The sequence below is a fragment of the Rhynchophorus ferrugineus genome, unplaced genomic scaffold, assembly GCF_030347505.1.
Source record: "Rhynchophorus ferrugineus isolate W39M unplaced genomic scaffold, kcgeb_rfMv2 rfM1, whole genome shotgun sequence".
Classification (NCBI taxonomy): Eukaryota; Metazoa; Arthropoda; class Insecta; order Coleoptera; family Curculionidae; genus Rhynchophorus; species Rhynchophorus ferrugineus.
The window spans coordinates 68,841,055-68,866,787 of record NW_027472580.1 but is presented as its reverse complement, the minus strand read 5'-3'; the positions used below and the strand labels follow the sequence as shown (position 1 = coordinate 68,866,787).

Below are 25,733 nucleotides of genomic sequence, written 5' to 3'. Positions count from 1 at the left end.
ATTTAAAATATATTAATTATCTAATTAAATTAGATCCATATACTCGTTAATAAATTTACATAAATTAAATAATTAGCAATAGTATTATACACCTGAGATATTAAATATAGGATGTTATATTTCACAGATAAAGGACATTTTAAATTAAGAATTAACTTTGTTAATACTTCACACACATAGCATATTGAAACAGCCTTATTGAAAAGTCTTATATAGAGCTCCATAGAGAACTTCTATCCTATTTAAATAGATAACTTCCTCATTATGATCTTGCATGTTAAACCAAATGTTTTAGTCAATTGTCAATAATTCGATAAGGGCCTTCCGAGATATATACATAAAAAGTATAGCTTGTTAAAATTTTATATTACGTCGTCTTCAAATATTTGTTTTGTAAACAAATTATATTTTTAAAATATTCAAAATAAGGCATAATATTACCAATTTTGTTCCTCATTATTTTTAACCTGAAAATATACGTATACTTTGCGATACCATGGAATATTTCATGGAAACTTAAAAAGTTTGCTTATTTAGGGCTAAACTAGAAGCTAGGCACAATATTAATTAAGATAACAGAGTATACTTCATCATAAAATTAACTAAGAAAAAGATTATATTACTTTAGCAATAACAACTTTCAAATATCAATATCATATTAAAAGTATCTTCTCGTTTCAGTTTTAATCTCTTAATCCCTTAATTTAATTTATTCTTCGTTTATTTATATATAACATAACAACTGTAATTGTCTCCCAGGACAATGAGGAATCGAATTGCCATTCGATTGAAATGAGAAAAATCATTCCAAACAGAATGAAAGCGCACCTAAACAACATGATCCCCAGTCACCAATTTGGAATTCGAGATTAAAGCATAGTTGAACACTGTACGAGTCATCGGAAAGTAGACTGTACTGCTCTGCTTTATTTTTCAGTCAACTCTTTGACTAAACCCCTAACTAAAAAGTCACATCAATATTCGTACTATCAAAGTAGATCAATTGAAAAGTCGACGGTCCACCATAATAAAACACACTTTTTTGGCGAAATTAGCTTTTTTATTCGACAAAATTCCCTTGAATACTTGAAACACTGATTATAGCGACCCTTCAGTTTGTCGATACCATTTTTGTTGTACGATTTGTCGTTTGCTTCAAAATAGGCCTCATTTTCGGCGATCACGTCTTCATTCGATGAACATTTCTTCCCAGCAAACATTCTCTTGAGATCTGAGAACAGGAAATAGTCGCTAGGGGCTAGAGATGGAGAATATGGTGGATGAGGAAGCAATTCGAAACCAAATTCATGGATTTTTTGCCATCGTTTTCACTGACTTGTGACACGGTACATTGTCTTGGTGAATCAACCCTTTCTTTTTCTTCTAATGCGGCCGTTTTTCGCGATTTCTTCCTTCAAACGGTCCAATACCGCTATGTAATAGGCGCTGCTGACGGTATTTCCTTTTTCAAGGTAGACATCGCAAAATACAGCCGCCATGACCTTGCCAGCCAACTGTTGCATTTTTCCACGGTTTGGAGCGGGTTCATCGTGGGCAGTCCACTCGGATGGCTGTTGATTAGACTTCGGAGTAAAATGATAGAAGCATGTTTCATCCATTGTCACATATCGACGCAAAAACTCGGGTTTATTACGCTTGATTATCTTCAAACACTGCTCCGAATCATCAACTCGTCATTGTTTTTGGTTAAAAGTGAGCCCGCGTGGCACTCACTTTGCACAGAGCTTTCTCATACCCAAATATTCGTGAATGACATGGTACGCGTTCAGTTGATATCTTTAGAGTGTATGTAATTTCATTCAATTTCAATGTAGGGTCATTCAAAACCATTTTGTGGATTTTTTAAATGTTTTCGTCGGTAACTTATTTTGGGCATCCACTGCGTTCACGGTCTTCGGTGCTCATTTCACCTCGTCTAAACTTAACATTCCAATCCTTGATGGTTGATTTTCCTAGTGCAGTGTCCGGAAACTCGGCATTAAGCCAAGTTTTTGCTTCAACTGTATGTTTTTCTTCATAAAGCAATATTTTATCAACACGCGAAATTCCTTTTTATCCATTTTTTTCACAAAAACAAAAGTTGCTTCACTCAAAATGCTATAATTCACAAACTAATGATAAGATAGCTGTCAAATTTATACACGCATCTTTTGAGAGTTAGGGCTAGCTAAAAAACATATGGATTTAATTATAGCGGCGCCATCTATGTGTCATTTCGGGGACTTTTCCACTGACCTGTTATACTCCCATCCTGCGTCAATCGAAGCAGCTTTATGGCTAATTGTATATATGAATTCTGCAATACTCTCGGGAACCCCATGGGCAGAGTACTGGGACCGGTATTGTAAACGACTGAGTATACAATGACTGCCATCTACGCTGACAACAGTAGTATCCTGTCAGTGAAATCTGACCCAAAAATGTCTTCATTCCAACTTCTATGTAATTTGAATAAAGTAGAGAAATTTTTTAATCAGTTGGTGATAACTGCCAACGAAGCTAAGTGCACTCAGATTCCTTACACGCTGAGAAGAAAAGCTTGTCCGTAGGTAAAATTATATAACCAAAACATCCCGCAAGAAGACCATGTAAAATACTTGGGCCTTTCGTGACCTTGGGCTTGATCATGCATTAACTTGACTAATAGAAAATTTCCTAGTATCCGTCGATTAAAAAAATCCACTGCCACTTAAGCATTGAGTAAATTATAAGTATACAAAGCCATCATCGAGTCACCCTAGACATATTGCATTCAACTATGGGGCACAGCAAGCAATATGTTCATTATTTCACCAAGCATGAGCAACAGGTACATGTACTTAGATTTCGATATGAGAACAGTGAAACAACAAATTAGTTACCATACTTTAAAATATCAGAGAAGAAAAGCAAGAATATAAACGAGCTCGCACTAGAACTAAGTGGAGTGTGGACAAAAGATTCACAAAGAGGGGTAGGAGCCTGCACCTACAAACGCTGGCTCTCTAAAAATACAACAAGCAATTTTGAAGTTGTACAGCACAGTGGCTTATTGTTTTGTTCTACCATATATTTGCAATTGTTTCAAATATTAGTTTCTCCATTGAATCAAGATCTATATCGTTTCGGTATTCTAATGCCTTGAATATATATGTCGCTTCGTTGAAACTCTTTCTGATATTTTGAATTCCATAAATAACTTCAGTCACAATTTTTTTCATATTGCTCAATGGAGATGTAGTTTCACTATTACTTAGTGTAGATAGAGGTCAGATCCATAAACCAAGTAATATGGCCCGTATCAGAAATATATAAGGGTTGGAATATACTTGCGAGGTATCTGAAATATGCTTCAACTAAACTAACATTTTATTTAAAGAAGATTCTACTCTATCTAAAATTAATAGTTTCTTTTATATCACTGAAACTTTGCTGCAGTAATAGCCTCACATTTCTACTATTCCTCTTCAATATCTAGATAAAATATCATTAACATAACGAAATTTATTTTTCAGGTGTTTTTTGTTAAGAAAGAATCCCCAACATATATCGAACCAGGAAAGAAGTGCGAATTTGTAGTCACTGCATTTGACAATGCTACAGGACATTTAGAAAGCCCCAGACATTCCTTGCCTCCAAATACTACGTGTCACTACCATTTCAGGTGAGAAACAATCACTCTTTTCGCTATACCATGTTTATGTTTCATATTTATGAAACTATTTTTTGTTAGAAGGACCTGTAGAAAATTTTAAAAATTAGGGTTAGTGAATAATTTAACATAAGAGTTTAGATGAAGATTAATTTAAACGTTAGGTTAGATCTACCGCTCTTGGTATTGCTCACTATTTGACGAATATTTTCAGCTCTAATTAGGTTGATAGCGTTATTCGACTTTTATATGCACAGCGATTCTGCTTCTTCGTGATGCAAATATTCACTTAAGAGTATGCATTCGTATTTTGTTTCGGGTGCTTTGTTTTAAAGAAGTCTATGTGCTAACAAGCTTATTTGTATATTCTTTGTTAGAGCGGAGACTTCTTGATTTGGTGGATACAACTTGTTCTATCCGTGAAGCTCCTCCATCGGGTTACTAGTGATGGCTAAGAAGAGAGGCTCAAGACTTTGCATTATGTAGCTTGCTTCACTAAGATGTTTAGAGAGGTGAAGAATTCGTACAACTATGGCCTTCTCACTTGGATGAACATGTGCGCTTGTAAATTTATTTATATTTAACGGCAGCGTATCCCCTTGAGATTGTATGGCTATGGTTACAATAGGAAGTCTTCTATCAGGTCAAAATTGCGACACTTCTAGCATCTGGCGTATATGCAGCCCGCAGCGTACGTGTTTTGCGCCAACCATATATTTTTTATTTTGCTTGGTCCCTTTCCCAGTATGGTCTAGCTCTACCAGACCTTCTATGCAAACATTAGGTTTTTATGTTAAAAAATATGTTTAATAAGTAATAAGTTTCCTATAATATGCCTACCAAATTGCTTAAATATGATCTATGAGCCTTAACTTATATCACTAAACAGTCTACATTTGTAAAATAGATGCTGTATTCGGAAAGAATTCATACTAATTATAAGAAATAATTCTAAGACACTGCAATCAACATTCATTATCTCCTAAGAAGATAGTAGCATTTACTTGACGAAGGACTGTCTATAGTCTATTTTTTTTTACTATAATAAAAGTCATACTTAGACACAGCTCATTTTTTTTCTTCAAAGTAAGTATTTTATTTCTTTTCTCTACAAGTAAGTATCTCTCCTGATGTCTTATAGAATTAATATATTGACTGGATGCTACCTTGCAAATATCATATATGGATAACCATAAATATATAAATATCGTATATCATATAAATTTACAAATATAACATATATTAGTATGATATATATACAAAATCAACATTAATTTGTATTTTTTATATACACTGTTTAAACGGATTTGATACTTTTCTCAAACTGCGTATAAATTACAGAAAAATACCGGATACTTTTAAGCGTAACGGCTACGTAAACGCGCAATTTTACTGATACTATTAATAATAAAAAACAATCGTAACTCATTAACCAGTAATAATGTACACCGACAGCCACGTTTTATGCCTCAAAGTTGATAATAAAAACGTAATGAAGCATTAGTAATCAGGGCTGCTAATCAAAATGAGCTTTAAAGGAAAGTTTTTTTAATGGAAGCGTATCTGCGAAAGGAAGTAGGCCTTAAAACAAAATTTTAATGGTAATGTGTTTAAAAATATTACGGAAGGTAGCTGAAGATATTAAAATATACGGTCTATTACGTAGTCAATTATAATAATTATGTTTTTTCTTTTCATTATTTTATAATTAGATAATATTTAAAAATTATAATAAAACCAGTGTATTAGATAATTCAATTTAAGCAGTGTTGGATTTGTTTTAATATGTGCAACATTATATATGATTTTTTGTGAGCCATCTTTTATAACGAGCTATGGCGCTACGAATAGAGCTAATTGCATTTGGTTCTCCAATTAATTAGGATTTATTTAGGAGCCTCACAGTTATTATGATAAAAGACATATCTCTACCCAGAGCTATGGCAAAAATAAGCTAATGAGCTAAGACTCAGCATAAGACCTTGAAATATATCCGTGCCAATTTCCCGTTGCTGCAAACTGACAGAAAAACCTTATTATATGTTTTCAGACATGGCATATCAGACTCAAAATCAAAGAACTATACTGATTTTTCGGAATATACTCCCAACTTGATCTAAAAATAAAGGAAGAAAAACAAGGTTCAAGGGCAGAAGATCAAAAAAGAAAGTCAATTGTAGGGTTTACAATCAAAAACAATCAAAACAAATAGTAATAGACTATGTACCAAGAACCCGTTGTGAAAACAAATTTCTTGGATTAATTGTCAAAATTTTGTGTTGTATAACCAACAAAAAATTGCATAATGGCTTCAAACTCAAATGGATTTATAATAGCACAATAATTCATCTTAAAACATGAAATAAAACTACTAAATCACAACGTAGAAATAATATTATCATGATTCAGAATTACTTGAACATATTTGAAACTTGAAACGCTTCCACACAGCAACAACTTTTTACTTTCTCTAAATTGAGATTTACAATAGCAGGCGATTGATCAGGTATCAATATTTTGGCATTTTCTTAGTTAATTTTCAAGTCCTATGACTTTACAGGGCTAGCTGTATTAAAATGAGTGAAAAACCTCAATATTTGTATCAGCGCAGATCAGAACGTTATATGCATATGTTATCACAGTATCATATATCATAAGTTATCGCGTATTCTTTTTAGTCCGAAAGGTCAACTTCGCCAGAGAAATCTGTGTTAAATCAATTCGCCTGCCAGTTAACAGATATATCCCAATAATTGCAATATATCTCTGGATTTTTTCCCGGCTATATACTGACTGTTGCATGATTATATTAGTAACTTAATTTCTAACAAGATATCGGAGAGAAGCATATAGAATTTGGCTAAAGCATCGTATTAGCATTGCATTTTATGGGCAAAGAAGCAGCTTATTCTTGCTCGATTTGTCAAGAAGTTGTCACACCCATGCAATATTATTCTCTATTAAAATATTTCTAATAAGTTATTTTACCAGAAATAACAATATGGAATTAGGTGAACTCTTTGCGGATGATATGCTGGTGTAGTTAAGTCCGCAACTCTACGAGAGAGGCCTTTACAGCGAGCTATGAATAGATTATCAATATAAACTTCTTTCGCCGCCGAGTTTCACATCTCCCTTTCAAAATCCTGAGTCACCCATTTCTGCCACAAGCACAAATACTTTTTCAATTTCATTCCTGTTCTTCCTACCCGTTCCTATGCAGTCCACGATGCACGACAATTTGATGTCCTCAAGCTCTCCAACAAGGTGTGAATTATTCGATTAATCCCCTATCTCAGTCTTTCGCATTCTCCGCTACTGTCATAGGCTTTCTTCTATAAAAATAAGATTCGTGATGAATAACTATAGCAACACTCTGCGGCAATAGTGATAGATTAATAGGATTTCTACGAGAGATTGATTATTACCATAGAATTTAACTCGAAATTAACATACAAAACGAATCGTTTCCTGAGCTCTTAATAATGATCGTTTGTCTTTATATAATTCAACTGTTTTAAGCCTTGCTGTCATCTTGAATGTTAAAACTTCATTGTTGCTATTCATTTTACCTATACACAAATCTTTGTTGATCATATATTTACTTTAACTTATTATATAAATTTTGTTTATACATTTACATGTTTATGTTTATCCGCGTCCTTTGTTTGGAATATCCAGTTTTAACCACACAAAAAATTGTAACTTGAAGTCGCCAAATGACAATAAAATCATCGAAAGCGACAAAAAGTTTAAGTTTCGGGGAACAAACAATCTTGAACATTAGTTTTGAGACTAAATTGTAATAAAATTATAATCGGTAGAAATTGTGGTTCGAAGACGATAAGATTAAATTAAATGTGAATTATACGGAATAAATTTGATAAACGGCTCAATTAATTGTTGAAAATTTCAATCCCAAAGGCGCAAAAAGAAGTTTGAAACATAGTCGTAGGAAATTATTATTTGGAGTTGGGGGATTCTTCTCCTTATGTAGTAAATCCTATTTTATATGTGGTCTGGTGTAACTCGGTCGCTACTAATATATTACCCAGCAATTATATATGCACAAAAAACTTCTGCTTTTTTTAGTAAGTATAGTGATAAAATAATTATTTAGAGAACTGCAAATGTTCGTATCAATACCATCAATGAGTCCAGAATTAATTAAAGGACCCTGAAAATCTATGGAATGATATGACATATACAGTATGATAAAATAAAGCTAATAAATTGACAAGTAAAGATGACTTATTTACTGCCACAGGTGTGAAAGGGAAATTTTAATAAGCTAGTAATTAATTTGTGTCAAGTAATAAAAGTAATAAAGTAAAACAAAATGAAGGGCGATATTTAGGCTCTATTTACGACCGCGCGTAATTTAATTATATTTGGGCATAATAAACACTATTTTTTAAAAATATTTTCTTCATAATATTAAGAATTTTGTAGAAGTTATACGCTATATATCTAAATAGGAAATGGTCAAAAAAACCGATAGTAGAATATCCCATGTGATGTTAAAATAGAGAAATATCACCTTTGTTTGACTTTTAGTATATGCCAGGTTTATTTTAAATTATTGATAAATTATAATTATTAAAATTATTTTATGTTTATAACAATCGATGGTAGTGTTATAGTATCGATGATATAATAATAACTTACGATATTTTTTTCTTATAGGCAATTTATTATACAGACATTTTTTGTTGTTAATTGATATCTTTTAGACGGTAGTTGTTATCAAGCTTCAGTTGATTCTTTATCCACTAATATGTGCAGTCTCAAGTTCAATGTGTAATTGTGTAGATTTCTGTTATCTGTTAAATGCTACAACACCATAGTTTACAAGTTTTTCTGCAGTTTTTGTTCTCTTTATATTCCAACTGATTAAAATTGCGGGTACACTAACCTCGTCAAAACATTACTAAATACTAGTAATGAGCTCAAAAAACCCGCGAAGAAAAAAGATGAAAAGCAGTCACGATTTAGACCCAATCGCGATTATGCGATTTAAGCATTTATTGATTTTAAACTTATTCCCCTACAGATAATTAAATTTATTTCAGACATTTTGCAATGATTCTATTAGCCGTGTGCGAGAACGATATTATTTTCTAAATTGATTTGAGATCCGAACCCAAGGATGCATTAGCCAAGGAAATATAATTTATTTACTTGGCTAAGTTATTTATTTAATTACTTATTATTTATCTTATATATATTTTATATATTATTTATATATTTCCATATGCATGGACACGCACAGATATTTTGCAGAGGAAAATCCAGAAGTGTAAAATGTTCAGCCAAACATATCACCTAAGAGTGTAGAAAAGTCAAAGAAGTTAAGGCGAAATGTGCAAACTGATAGTAAATATTCAACAAGCTTCTTCGAATAATTGTTCAGAAATTAAGAGTCCAATTAAAGGAATTAATTATCCAAAAGAAGTGAAAGAAATGGTAGCTGAAAAAACGAAACAGAATACCTAAAAATAAAAATACTTTAAACAATATAACCTAAAGACTGAAAAGGCAAATAATGGAAATTAAAAACAAATTCATAAATGACTATCTGAGAAATTTAACAGATCATAAAGAAATTGATTATTCACTCTGAAAAGCCACGAAATATCTAAAGCGCTCATGTCTACATAGTCCATCTATAAGAGACCTATGTGGAAATTGGGCGTGCGACAATAACCAAAACGCAGAAGTATTTGCTGAATATCTAGAAAAAACTTTCAAATCAAACGAAACTAATATTGAATGAGCGACCGCTACGACCCTTTAGGCCATCATGCATTTACCGACAGCAAGTTCAAAGGTTGGCAACGCCGGTGGATTGGTACCATGCTGTTCCCGGCTATAAAAAACCACCACGACGGCGACTCGCTCTTTTTTCTTTTCTCTACCCCCTTGTAACAGTACCACACCACAGCACTACCGTACTTCCTTCACCTTAACCGAATATCCTGTTTACTCCCCCGTCGACCACATGTATCGTTTATTGCAATAAACAAGTACTTCTTCAATCAGTGTTTTTAGATTTCATGCAAATTCCTTCCAAAAATAGTAGTGAGTGTTCGGACAAACAATCGCATCGACAGCCACATATTACGATGATTGAATAGTTATGCCGAAAGAGCTAACCAAAGTTATTAAAACTGACATTAATCCCAGGAAATCACCAGACTATGATTCAATAACAGGAGACTTACTGCAAAAACTATCAATAAAGGAAATTATAAAACTCAACAACTTGATCAATATAGCATTTAGATTAAAACATGTCCCAGGAATTTGGAAGATGGCGAAAATTATATTGATCCCAAAACCTGGAAAGTCAGCAAACGAAATAAAAGCCTATATACCTATATAATAACTACCAGTAATATCTAAGGTTTTTGAAAAACTCCTGTTGAAAAGAATAAAACCGATCATCGAGGGAAAAACCCTAATACCAACATACCAGTTTGGCTTTATTGTCAAGCATTCAACAATTGACCAGGTCCACATAATATCAGATGTAATTGAAAAAATCTACGAAACTAAAAAAGTATACTCAGTTATATTCTTAGATGTAGTCCAAGCCTTCGATAAGGTTTGGCCTGAAGGCCTTGTTCATAAAATATAGAAAATGTTACCAAAACAACACACCGAACTACTAAAATCGTAAATCGTACATTACAGCCAAAATGTTTAGAGTTAAACAAGAAGAAGCTAATTCTATATTAAAAGAAGCTAAAGCAGATGTGCCACAAGGAAGTGTACTGGGCCAATGCTTTATCTACTCTACACTTGATATACCACAAATGGAGAATATTACGACGGATACATTTGCTAATAACAAGCCACAAAAAAACTACAATAGGCAAGTGACAATATAGATAATTGAACACAAGCTTGGAAAATAAACGAAAGTAAATCTGTGCATGTGCGGTTCACCTACAATCATACCGTACAAGAACCAATAATATTAAATAATGCTATCATTCCATATAACATCAACGCTAAATATATCAGAATGAATCTTGATGCAAAACTTCGCTGGAACATATGAAGAGGAAAAGGAAAAAACTGGAATTGAAATATAGGAAAATGTATTGGCTAATTGGAAGAAAATCACAATTATCAGTACATAATAATTTGCTATTATATAAGCAAATATTGAAAGCTATATGGAGATACGGAGTTCAATTATGGGAATGTTCTGCTAATATTAACATAACAAAATACAAATTTTTCAAAACAAAGTCCCGAAAGTATTGTAGGTGCGCCCAAATGCTATAGGATTAACTACTTACATCGAGACCTTCAGATACACACAGTGAAGAAATCAAGAGAATTGCAAGGGGCATGAGGAAAGACTCCATTCTCATGAGGATATTGAAGTATTGCAACTTTTGGATAACACTAGAGCAGGACACAGACCCAAAAGAATCAAACCATCTGATCTCGTGTACTGTTGCGTAGTGAGGTGCATATAATGAAAAAATATAGCAGTAACATTGACATGTATAAACATTATTTCACCAGAGATTGAGATAGGGCCGATAGGTTCTCCTAGTTTAAGTTATCATAAAGACAAATTGTAGGTTAGTCGAAAACGACTAGAAACAAAGTAATAATTAAATAGAAAAAATTATATTTTACCCTATTTAACTTACTTACTTGGTAGACTACTTTGTAATACAGTTGTGGATGCAGTTATGTGGTTAAACAGAGTAATTGTGCTCAATATGATGGTACCACATTTTTGACTACTCTAATATTAGGTATTATAATATTTACTGATACAGATGGTGAACTTTCAAGAACATTTTCGCATTAGTTCGCACATAGTTCGCAATTGTAGAGGTATAAGGCTTAATACTGAATAAAGAAAAGGTCAAAATGATGACACTGGCGGATCGCCTGCTATTGTAAAACTTAACGGTAGCAAGTTAAAAAAAATTCAAGAATGCCAGATCTTGTGTTCTTCTTGTTGGTCTTGTTCGGATTCTTGAGAGTAAAGTGTCATTTACCGGTGAAGTAATAAGCCTAATCGAATAAGTTGTAAAACAATTCTTTTCCCTAAGATAGTGCGTCTTGGAAAGAGGACATATTATAGACAAATTAAGATATTTCCCTTTCCAACCTTTATTTTTCCGGTCCTTTTGTATTGCTCCGAAACTAAGACAGTGTTGGGATCTGACATCAGCAAGCTTGAAGTCATTCAAATGCAATGTTTAAGGCAATTATTCCATGAGTTTCTGTCCGGAATTGATTCAGGTCGATCGATTAAAATGCGACCCTCTATCACTGTACCGATAATGGAAGAATCCTGAAAGATATATTGTTATAATTTAGATACATCTGCCAAAAGGTAAATGAATTCCTTACTAAATTCAGTGAAAAAATTGACATTTTGTATGGAAAACGTAGCTCCAATAAATATATGGCTCAAGATCATATGGACCAATTTGGAATATAGGAGACCAAGGTCCGAAGCGTAAGTTGCTGTCGCTTGTCAAGTAACCGGTATTGATTCGCGGTGATGTGTATGATAAATGTATTACAAGTACAAGTTCTTTGCTCAAAGAACATTTTCAGCGTTACGAGACGTCCGTTGTCTTTCAGAACGAGGCATGTCTGCAGTCGAGCCGTGCTGTTGAGAATTCGCATGTAAACGATAAGTTGTGGTTTTGTCAGGCACTGGACGATTAATATATCTTTGACGCAATTTTCGCTGAGTGGCAAAAACGGAATGATTATTTTCAATAAGTATTGTCACTATTTCTGCTAGTTCTTATGCCGTATATTTATCCGTAATAAAATTTGAACGTCTACCCAACACAATGGTAAAAGCTAAACTAAGCTAAACGTCACATCTAAGATGGCGCTCAATCGAAACGGTAGTGGACTTTTGCTCCACATGTTATTTCTATCACACTTGTTATATTCAAATGAAATGGTTGTAATGGAAAATATTTAAACATAAAAGAAAATTCTATTCCGTGTTACTTTTACCTTTATATTATATTACAGCGTATGATTTTGTTTCTAAAACGTGTTGAAAATACTTACAATACCAGATTCGTGCCAGTGAACAAATATTAAATAAAAAGTATCTAAGAATTTACGTTAGTCGCGTCTTCATTAAAAACTCCCGACGTTCTTTACAAACCCCTATTTTAATGAGCTTCTAAATTAGCCTTATTTTCAATTAATTTACTTGCCTCTTTCTTGTTGGTCAGTTTAAATATCCCAGCTAATTATAATTATAAATAAAAATTTAAGGTTTAATTATTTTTAATATTTTGGTTTTACAGAGGACATGCCAGAGACGTCGTATGGATATCATTCATGAAATATTATGTTACCAGTGAAAGGATGAATGACTTCAATAGCGGTGAATGCGACGTACAATTGCAAATATGGGATGGCGATATAAGAAGTAAGAACCCAGTTCAATTGATTGGGCAATTTTGTAAGGACGATAAACCAAAACTATGCGATCATACATTGTTAAGGAATTCGTCTAGAATCACTAGACCTTGTGGGTATGTATTATTGTAATGGTACTTTATATGGATATAACAAATCAATTGACAAGTCCCCGGCCTACCATAGTAAAACACATTTTTTGGCAAAATTAGTTTTTTTTTTGGTCAACATAATTCCCTTCAAGTATGATACTCTGATTATAACGACCCTCCAACTTTTCGATACGATTTTTTATAGTACGATTTGTCCTTTGCCTCAAATAGGCCTCAGTTTCGGTGATCACTTCTTCATTCGACGAGAATTTCTTCCCAGCGAGCATTATTTTGAGATCTCAGAACATCAAATAATCGCTGGGGGCCTGATCTGGAGAATACGGTGGACGAGGAAGCAATTTGAAGCCCATTTCATGGATTTTTACCATTTTTCCGTTTTCACTGACTTGTGACACGGTGCATTGTCTTGAAGCACTTTCTTTTCTTCAAATGCGGCCGTTTTTTTCGCGATTTCGTTCTTCAAACGGTCCAGTAACGCTATATAATAGTCGCTTTTGATGGTCCTTCCTTTTCCAAGGTAGTCATTGAAAATTATTCCATGAGCATCCCAAAAAATATTGGAGGAGATTACCTCCTATATCCGCACTAAACTTAGCATACCAATCCTTGATAGTTGATTTTCCTGTGGCAGTGTCCGAAAACTCGGCATCAAGCCAAATTTTTGCTTCAACTGAATTTTTTCTCTTCAAAAAGCAGTATTTTATCAACACGCGAAATTCCTTTTTATCCATCTGATTATTAATAACAAAAATTGACTAAAAAGTATATTGAGAGTATATTGAATAATAATATGTATTTGTAAGCTATCTTAAAATTTACATCAAACAATTACACTGCGTTTTTCATAGATCGACGAAATTTATTAAACAACCTAAATGATACCCATCGCATTAGTAAATTAGTATCCTGGACTAGAGCTGCATTAGAATTCTCTTCTAAAATAAACGACTGAAGGATGTACATGGACGTTTTTCCATCTGAACAACTTCAATTGTAATAAAACTGTTTGTAATTAGTGATATCATACAATACATAAGTTATAAAATGGGAAGGAGTTTTAATCACAAACACAATTAATTTAAAAATAATAGACAGACGAAAAAATCAAATGTCTAAAAGTCTCATCTCTATAATTTATACTCAAAGCACCCCGTCTGATCTGACCAACTAAGCTACTTCAATCCAGGTGACTGTTTACCGTGAACTGCAAGCTTTTAGACAATTTACGTTAGACTACTGGTAAGTTAAAAGATGTTTCTTCGGCTTTAACATTCTCAAATACGATATTTCCAAACTCCAATAGTTCGCGGCTTCAGATACTTTGACCCACTTCCGCCCCCCTTGATATTACGCCCTGATAAAGAATGCTAAGATAAAAAACTGCGGAAGTATTGTTACACAATTATTCTTTTCTTGGCAATCATGTTGATTACACCTTGTTTATATCTAAATTCTAATTACTTAGGACAGTAGATAGTGAAAAATTTCCAAATTCTATTATTTCAGGTTTAGGGTTACTCTGAGCAATTCAAATTCTGCTTTGGTGGATGATATTACAGTCTAAACTACGGTTCTTCTGCCCTCCCAACACACAAACTATACAAGTTTACAAATTTGAGTCAATTTTTGAATCCCAGCAGATGAGAACGATTTTTAATGTTATTTAATGCCATGAACTCATATCTTCAATTAGTTTAAGATTGGTTTTAGTTTTCGAGTTCACGCAGCATGCTCAAAATGTTTTCAAATTATACAAGATGTGCATTTGCAGTGCTTTGGTATCGCTGTAGTAAATAGTAACAAGTCACTGTGACGCACGAAGAACAAAGCTATACAAAGGGACATTTGGTGAAAATGTATGCTTTTCATTTTCTGTATCAACGTTATGAAGAAAACAGATGATGTAGATGATTGCTACCTTTACTCGATGAGTGTCGTCGGTATACATGCAAAAAATTGCACAGTATAAATATCTTGACGTATCATCAGTGTTAAATTCAGTTTCACGTAAGGACAGTGATCCAATGCCTATTTATCTAGGTAGAAATACAAAAAATGCCTTAAAAACTTTTTATCCGCCATCGGTGAACAATGAAAGTGATTTCGTTATAGAAGGGTTTTGTTATATAATTTCACAAAGTGAACTGAGTATTTTGATTCGCTTTTTGAATTTATAGAAACAAGCAGAGTTGACTACATTTTATTGCTGAAATGCAAACATTTTAAGCTAAAAACACAAGTCATTAGATGCAGAAATAAAAATCACGCGTACAATTATTGGGAACATCAAAAACAATGATCATATACAGAACATTTATGGCGATCTAAAAGTTGAAAAATAAATTAAGTATAAATCGAAATATTAATTAATTTACATATTTAATACAAGTTATTGGTAGCAACCAATGGAGTTGGGATGCACTTTGGTGTCCTGGAAATTTTCAATTTTGTGTGTCCTTGGGAAAGCCGTGCAGTTGATCATCGTTATGAGATAAAGGTATGGGCCAGTCATACCCATTATAACCCATGACAACAAAACGTGTCCTCTGTACTACTTCTGAACCCACAGAAAGTACCACTTCACATCAAACTTGCTTTATTAAGAATTTTGTGAAAGCGCTTAATCGCGAAGGACCAGCTTTCCAGAACTTAACCAAGTTGTTTCCTGTTATACGCACAAATCAAAGAAGGAATATTTGTCAGACCTGATACTCTATAACTAATGGCTGAAAATTTGATAAAATGTTTAACGCCTCATGAAGCGGCAGCATGGAAATTGCTTCAAGATTGTTATTCATAACTTTTTCGGTAACCACAGATCATCAGATCACGTAATCGACAATTTGATGCAAATTTACCACAAGATGGACCTTGAATTTCTCTCAAGATACATTTTCTGTATTCACATTTTCATATTTTCCCACAAAACTTGACCGATACCAGCGACGAGCACTGAGAATCATACATGATCAGCTATTACTCTAAGATTCAAACGCGTGAAATAGATCCCAAGCAGTATAAAAAACACAATTTAGTCTCTGATCGTTTTTGATCTATACTCTTAATTCAATAAATGACAAAATAATGATCAAAAATATTAAAATAATTAATTATTATTATTAAAATAATTAAAAACAATGTTTTGAATAATTTCAGAGCCATTGTTTCATACTTCTTTCTTGATAATAATGTTCATTACAGTTAATTGCATTAACTGAAAAAACACTTGTTAATTTACAGAAATCCCGTTGTGCCAGTTGTGAAATTAACAGTGATCATATAATATGAACTATCATATCAGGTTATGACTTCACTTGTCACTATTTAATCTTAGTTGACTGTTCGGTTAGCCGGACAAGAAAATAACTCCCATAAGTGCAATATTAAGTTTATTTTATGCAACGAATAATTAATAGTATTTGATATTAATTTTATTAAATTAACCAGTACAAACAATTTTCCGAAGCAAATATAATTTTAAGTCAGTTTTAGAAAAAAAAAACAATAAAATATTGCTGACGTGGCAACGTAAATTTAACGTTTGGGGTCAGTTTTTTGTAAAAAATGATCCACAGAAAGTATCGTTATTGCACGATATGCGAAATTTTATGTTACCGCTGACAAAAATAAAGTTTTGTTAGCAAAAGTTACAGACAGAAATGAACTAAATGAGTAGGCGAATGTGACGAAGAATAAAAATTCCACAATACCATTATTGTTGTTCCATTAAAAGGTATTTTATTAAATAATATTTTTCTTGTTGTATTAACGCACGTTGTACAGTATTAACGATATATTTTTTTATTTAAATTAATGGAATCTAACATCGTTCAAACCGCCAGCAAAACTGACATAGTCAGCAACGGCTTTTGGCGTTGGCATGGGTTCAAGTAGTCCAGTTTTCAATGACTGTGATGATTTTGAACTGCTTTGATGGGTTAAATTAGCCTTAAAGGCGTTGATCCATTGTGGCTTATTAGCAAGAGTGTTCAGATCTTCCTAGTTGTGAACCAGATGTTGGTGTGATTTAAACGTGCTCAATTGAAAAACTAGAAATGATAATTTACCCTCAGCGATTAAATATTAATAACAATTTAATTAGATGCTGCCAAACTAGATATTCGAGTTGGAAAATTATATATAGGATGTTTAGTCCCGCTACCATCTTGATTTGACACTAAGGTGGGGCAGAAGTCGCGCTACTATCTTATGTTCAGTTTCACTTTAACCATTGTGTTGTGTAGACGCCCAAATTTTATTTTTATTTTAAATATATGCCACAAGAACGAGGAGAAGTAGGGACCGTATTTATTGAAAATAATCGTTCCATTATTGCCACTCAGAGGAAATTACGTCAATGGTATATATTGAATTGCAAGCAGTGAAAACAGTTTTTGCTCAAAGAATCGAAACTGGGTTTCACAAGTATATCAGATTTGAGTACAATATGCTGCTTAGGTATCAGATATGATGAATATAAACTTTAATTTTGTATTGCTAATTCGCGAACTTTAAAGAGCTATAAGTGCAAATATGCAATATTACACGACCAACACCACCTCTTTAGATGTATTGAATGAGGTGACCATACATAAGGATTCCGTTTACATTATTATAGGCCTGAGACGGTAGTATCGCTTGTAATATAGGTTAAATGAGTCGCCATTTCTTTCGCTAAAATAAAATTACTTTTAAGTAAAAAATAAAAATAGTAAATTCGGAAGAAATCGTTATTCATTAAACAGTAGCTTTTTTTAACATACATAAGGTACAATTTTTTCACACACAATCATCTCAATTGTAATATTTTTCTTTCTCTTTCTATTGCGAGTGTCTATTTAATTTTTACAGTTTATGGGCAATATTATTTGCTGATAATGAATTAATGAATTGTTAGATGTTTGATGATGCCCTTACCATATGTAACAAAATAACAGGTCAATTGAAATATCTACCTAGACCATACGCCTACCATAGAAAAACATTTTTTTTGCAAAATTATTTTTTTTATTCAACATAGTTCCCTTCAAGGGTGATACACCGATTATAGCGACCCTCCAACTCTTCGATACCATTTTTGTAGTACTATTTGTCTTTTGCTTCAAAATAGCCCTCAGTTTCGGCAATCGCCTCTTCATTCGACGAAATTGTCTTCCCACAGAGCATTCTTTTGAAATCTGAGAACAGGAAATAGTAGCTGGGGTCCAGATCTGGACAATACGGTGGATGAGGAAGCAATTGGAAACCCAATTCATGGGTTTTTGTCATCGTCTTCACTGACTTCTGACACGGTGCATTGCCATGGTGAAGCAGCCCTTTCTCTTTCTTAAAATGCGGCCGTTTTTCGGCGATTTCGTCCATTAAACGGTTCAATAACGCTATGTCGTAGTCGTTGTCGATGCTTCTTCATTTTTCAAGGTAATCAATCAAATCTATTCCATGCGCATCCCAAAATACAGACGCCATAACCTTGCTAGCCGACTGTTCCGTTTTCCCACGCTTTGAAGCGGGTTCATTATGTGCAGTCCAGTCGGATGACTGTCGATTGGACTTCGGAGTGAAATGATGGAGCCATGTTTCATGCATTGTCACATATCGACGTAAAAACTCGGGTTTATTACGCTTGATCATCTTCAAACACTGATCCGAATCATCAACCCGTCCTTGTTATTGGTCAAAAGTGAGCTTGCGCGGCACCCACTTTGCACAGAGCTTTCTCATACCCAAGTATTCGTGAATGATATGATGTACACATTCACTTGATATCTATATTTCTATATTTCTGCTATTTCATTCAATTTTTCAATTTCCGGTCATTCAAAATCATTTTGTGGATTTTTTAAATGTTTTCGTCGGTAACCTCTTTTGGGCGTCCACTGCGTTCACCGTCTTCGATGCTCATTTCGCCACGTCTAATCTTAGCATACCACTCCTTGATGGTTGATTTTCCTGGGGCAGTTTCCAAAAATTCGGCATCAAGCCAATTTTTTGCTTCAATTGTATTTTTTCTCTTCAAAAAGCAATATTTTATCAACACGCGGAATTCCTTTTTATTAATTTTTTCACAGTAACAAAATTTGCTTCACTCAAAATGCTATAATTTACAAACTAATGATCCGACAGCTGGAAAATTTATACACGCATCTATTGAGGCTTAGGGCTAACTAAAAACATATGGATTTAATTCTAGTAGCGCTATGTATGTGTTGGGCCGGGGATTTTTCAATCGTCCCGTTAGATTACTATCTGTTATTTTCTTACTGATTTCTGATTCCCAGAAATTCTTATTCACTTTTAACTATTTTCCATTGTATCACTTTTAGTTTTTCTTACACCCGATTTGATATCATATTATTGCTGCTCCGCTTATTAAATACTTGCGTGTATTATGATCAGCGGTGTCTATTTATTCAAATGCAAAATATCAGTGTAAACAAGGGTTATATTTGATAGTCTTGGCAGTTCTCTACATACAATAATAGCTTTCCATTTAGTGTTATTGAGTTACTTGGTCTGTATAGACGCTAATCATGGAATATCAAAATTGAATTTTATTGCTTTATTTGAAAAATCTATTACTGGGCAACCATGCGAACTGACATTTGCGAAAATGTCATTTTAATCCGTTTCAACATCCTGGTTTCATTGCTTGTCGGGACGAAAGAGTTTTCTATGGCATATTCAGGCTGACGATGAAAAATCTACTACAACATAGTGCTAAACTTGATCGATAATGGGATCGCTTCCAACTCAACGTTCTTTCGAAAATATATCGGCAAAAATGTGATATTTTTTTTCAGAAACTGATGAAATATATTTTGATTAATATGCATTGTACAAATGATTCTGAATAGATAGTTTAAAGTGAAAAGATAATCAGAGTATAGACAAACATCTAAAATTATTATTTCTTTGAAAGTTCTTCTTGAAAAATATATATTTATGTCATATTCATAGTTATTACTTTATTATATTATTATTTTATTTCTTATCCTTATTTTATATATAATTTTATATATTTTCGACATTTATAATTTTGGGTGTTTTGGTATAAAAGAGAATTTTATTCTTGGTTTATGCTATATTAAATCCGCTGCTTTTCCGATGTTAATATTCCAAGATGTTTTGTAATTATATCTTATCTAGGTAATTAATACTAAAACCTACATGAAAGCTCTTAAAGTTCAAGTGTTGAATTATACTCCCATTGCCTTTTCAACCTTTTATTTGCTTTGTACATATTTTCAATGCAGAAATCGTATACTCTCCAGAAGATGCCAGGATGTAATGACCAGAGAAAGATATACCTTAAGTTATCAATATATAACCGGTTATTTATGAAAAAACCTTGGAAAGAAAAAAATATGTCTATTGACAATGGAAGTTATATGTATTGATAAATTTATCTACTAATAATACATTAGTTTGGTTCATTTATTTCGTCTATATAGTTGCATGTATTACAGCCTCAATTTTATACATATAATATATCTTATATATTATTCATTTTTATGTTCAGTAATATTAATTTTACGTATTTCTTAGGCTTTCAGAGAGCTATGTAAGCACGAGTTCGGACCTAACCATTTCCCAGACCATTAAATATGGGAGCGTGTTATATCCAGTCCATTTTATACTTCGTTACGAGTTTGTCGATCTTTCGCAAGAAGGAACACAAATAAGCAGAAACACGTGTGATAGATTGTTGACGAATAATAATGGACGTTTCTACTCGCCTAAAATTACCTTCCTATTTGGAAGGGGAGGTCAGCGGGACTTGCTCTGCGAATATTCGTTCGAATACAAAGAGTATCAACGGTTAAAGATTACATTTAACAGAGCCCTATTCGGACAAAAGGACTGTTTCACCGAATACAATCCAGAAATAAACAGGTGAATATTATTAATGTATTTAGGTTCGTTTGTAATATATTTGCTGTTTTTGTTGTTTCTATTGTAGCTTTTAAATAACAATGTATATTGTTTGGTTTATTAGTAAAAGTTATTTATGAACTACCTTCATAAATAATTGAACTTTATGTACGAGAGGTATATTTTCAGGCTAATAATAAAAAATAGATTAATTCTCCATTGAATATTATGTTACTTATCTTAAGATTATTTCCCTTCCTAATTAATATAGTCACACTTTATAATTCACCGATGAATAGTGATAATTAACAGCCTCAATTAAACTCGTTAGGTCAGTCGTCATTATAAAAATAAAGAAGATTCGGGCATATCTCAAATTTGGATATTCAAATTTCACCCCATTTGAAAATATAATTTTCACAATTTTTCTTTAAACTAAAGTAATTACTTATGATGCTACCACAATAAGATTCTATAGAATTTTTTCTTTTTTATTTTGATTTGTGTGGCATTCGACGATTAATTGTAAAATTTTAACTCTTTTGTAATGACATGCCTTTATAATGGGAAGAAAATTGAAAGATAAATATATAAGATACGACGGGCCTAATAAACATGATTAACACAAAAATGGAACAACCCTATTTGTATGTATATCACGAAATCAGAAAGCACAATAGTATATCCACATTGTCATCAATTAGAGCATATCCGTAATGTGAGAGGCAAAAAAAGTAGAAGGTCAAATGAGGACAATAATTCACAAAATTTTCAGATAGAACAGATATAGAAGAAGGATAATCACATATTTCTGAGGAAAGCGGCAGTCAGACTAAGTCCCAATTAGGTATTATAGCATGCACTTTACTACCGTATATAAGACACAAATAAAACTTCCTTAATTAAGAAAGAGCTTATTGGATCCAAAACTAAATTACCCGTGCAACTAAAATGAGTTTCTGACATGGTTTTTTATTACAAGAATGAGAGCAGTATATCGATATGAGCAATGAATGAGATACTATGTGATGCCATTATAAGCACATTATAAACAGATTCACTTGCATACTCATCAGCGTGAATTTCAATATGCTAATAGATTAGTTAGATAGACAATAGAAATATTTGTGAAGGACCAATAGATTTGAAGGAATCAGCCAGGATTCGCGATAATCATATATAAATAAAACCTAAGAGAGGATCGTCCGTAAAGGTCTATAGTCAGGATAACTACAAACAGTAAATTCGTAATAGTATTATTAAATGCCTTCTTGGTAGAGATTCAATAAAAATCATCGTGGTCCGGTAGATTGACTATAATGTGCCGGCGCGCGCGTCCTCAGTGTTAGAATTATTTGAATATTCTCAGTGTTACTTGGGACGTCGTGAGTAGGGGTGTGTCTTATCTGTAACCAAACTTCTGATATCAACATAGCATTAGTCTTCGAGGCGTAAAATATACTCTATATTAGATATTAAAATAAAGGGTAATGTTCTTAAGTTTTATGCTATATATACCATACATATGTATATATAGTAAAAATGACTTAAAAAAAACAGTATGAACATGACATTAATTTTCGAAACATTTTAGAGGAGGTAAAAAAAAAGAATACAGCATAATACTAAATTTTTATATTATATTCATTTATATATTTTAAAATTTAATATTAATTTTAAATTATAAATTAGAGGATATAACACAATGAACCTTAACTATGCCATAAACTACTTTAATACTACTACTAAAATTTATTAAATTACCACATATTTGAATATACAATATTACAAATGTATTATATATAAATGTAATTTTATAACAACTTTCTTGTAGATACAGTCCTTTATTCTCACACTAATTATTAATTAATTACAATACAATAAAAGTTGTAATAGAGAATTTCCAAATAAAGGCAAGGTGCATATACTTCATGGAAAAAGGGGTTATCGTCTAAAAAAAGACCACCATAATTAATGAAATCAAGGACTCAAGTACCTAGAAACTCAATGTTGTTAATATTTGTGTTTTATTGTAGTTACCTTTCAATTATTTTCTTTTATTTCTGCTTAGGTCTGCTTTTCTCTTCTTTAATATTTTGGCATATTACTTTTCTTTATCAACAAATCATATAGCTGTAGCAAGTACAATCCTTTTCTAAGTAGCTACTTTTTCAGGATTAATAGTATGCAATATATTCCTGCACTTCTGCAAGGCCTATAAACTGGACGATTAATTGAAATTACTTAAATATATAATTCCCTATTACCTTGTCAAAATTTAATTGTCGAATATTATTCTGGGATTGTTATTGACTACTTGTATTTGCTTCAATATTGAGTCTTATAATATTCTTAACAAAAAAAAAACTTATAGACATAGACTCAAATTAATTTTTTGCCTGTAACCCTTCTTAACTTATCGTACCTTACCTAAAATTTATTCGCAAGATAATCATATCAATAGTTTTATGGAAAATACTAACTTAATGATAACTCCTTATACAGTGGTATATAAGTTTCTTGACTTATTGTTTAAGCAATATTTGAAATTCTTTAAGCAATATTTTGTTCTTTTGTCGTCCTCGAGCTTCCAACTTTTAAAGCCTCACAAATTCTTAAAATATAGATTATATTGTTTAACATCTATATTATGGATTTGACAAAGATGCTGCCGAAGTTCAGTATGTATGGATACTAAAATCATTAAATTGGAGACCCAGAAAAGGCAGATGATCCTTCTTGTTATCGGCTTTAGTTTTGCAGCAAGTTCATGGTGACATATTTCTTTCTCTTGCTACTTAGTTATGCTTGCTACTATTACAAACTTCTAACTAATTAATTTACTTTCACTGCAAAATTTAAGTCATTTAATTAATTTATCATATTTGTAACAACTGAAACTAAACTTACCTTTGACTCTCCATATTTGTAATCCTGTTAAAACGCTGAAATATTATTACTAAAAGGCCTTCTTTTTAAGTAAAAGGTAACCTCACAATATAACTTTAAAAATGCCGTATCAAACGCTTTAATAGTTAAGCAAATAAATGCTCAACGTTTAATCAAAGCAATACGGTACACCGCCATTTCATGTCAGAAAGTCTTCTTAAATATATTATTTTTCTAAAATAAAATATACCATTAAAACAAATAACCTACCTGTAAATTTGGCAACATCGACTGTTAGCATTTCGGCTTGCGGCGAGTAGATTGCGCCGACGTATATACGAATAGTGCCGAAAGTAACCGAATCTCCGGACCACGATGATTTTTAATGTACACTCTTCTTGGTGCACCTTATTGTAGTGAGTGAAATATTTATAAGATAGTAGGACTTGCAAATGTCGAGGCAGAAAAGTTGATAATGAGGTTAAGTATGATTTAACACGGTGAACTTCGATGTTTGAAAAGATATTTCAAGGTTAATGAATCAACAACATGTTGCGTTAGAGAAAGTGACGACCAAGAGGTGGTAAGATAGATTAAGGAATCTAATGGCGTAATGATAAACTAGATAGATAGGTATTTAGTGTGTTTAGGTAAGCGGCATAGGCTGAAAAATCGGCAGACTATCAGATATGTAAAAAACTCTACAGTGCTACTTCGAACTACCTCGAGGGACTTGGGGTATGTTGGAGCTACAGAGTTCCAAATTAAATTAGGTGATCGAATTAAAAATTAATTTTTTTGATACTCAATTTTGTAGCCGTCGGACATAAATGGGAAAATATTTTATAACATTATAATAAAAATATCAAACTTCTCACCACAAATAACAGTTGACGAGGCCCAAAAAAGAAATAGTTCACCTCGTACTTTGTTATGGATTGTATTAAGCAAAGATTTAGTTACTTTCTTTTTTGTTCGAAAAATAATGGGAATAAATATTCACATTTAGATATGTTTGCCACATTTTATTACAGCATGTCATTCTAAAATATATTTTTATATATTTTATATATATTTTTACAGAAAAGTTGCTATTTATTAAACAAAATGTAATTATTCAATGTTATTAACTCAATATTATAATAACGTACTGGGAATAAATATTCTTTTGACAAACCTCTAAATATAAAATTACTTGGTTGTATTTCATATACCGCTGCATTACCAGTATTCATTACCAGTTTCACCGCACACGCTATTTCAATCCATAACTTTTTTGGGATGGTCGTCACATCAGCAAGCTACTCAAGTGTCATTAATTTTTAATTTATTTGTTGTTCCACAAATAGTTCCAGTTGCATCTAGTTACACACATTCTTGAATTTAGTGGTGGTGTACATAGTTAACTTTGAAAAAAACTCGGAGATAATCAGAACATAATCCAACACCGTTGAAGCAATACAATCTGAAAGTATCCATGCTAGCTGATGTTTAAAAGGTTGTTAAATACAGTATTTCCCACCATGTAACTGCTTTTTTAAAAGAAACAAAAATAATTGTGTAAATCATTATCGTTGAATTCTATATTGTAATTGTTCCCCACTGTTTCTGCAAAAACTTGTATATGAGTTGATTTCTCCAGTTAGAATGGATAAAATAGCTTCTGCATATAATTAAAAAATTCTTGAAGGTGGCTATAGAAGTCATCTTTGGTTATCTGAGCTTGTTTCAGTAAGTTCGTTCGTACATATAGTATGTAGCATATTCATTGTGTC

At 32.5% G+C, this 25,733-nt stretch overlaps 1 protein-coding gene across 1 annotated transcript in view; it reads left to right on the top strand.

The window, feature by feature from the left end:
* The window catches only part of LOC143206967 (uncharacterized), a 354,807-nt gene that overhangs the window by 316,836 nt on the left and 12,238 nt on the right, over positions 1–25,733 (top strand). Inside the window, exons 8-10 of the mRNA XM_076419876.1 lie at positions 3,516–3,664; positions 12,970–13,200; positions 20,743–21,090. Coding sequence (XP_076275991.1) covers positions 3,516–3,664; positions 12,970–13,200; positions 20,743–21,090 — 728 coding nt within the window. The remainder of the gene's footprint in view (positions 1–3,515; positions 3,665–12,969; positions 13,201–20,742; positions 21,091–25,733) is intronic.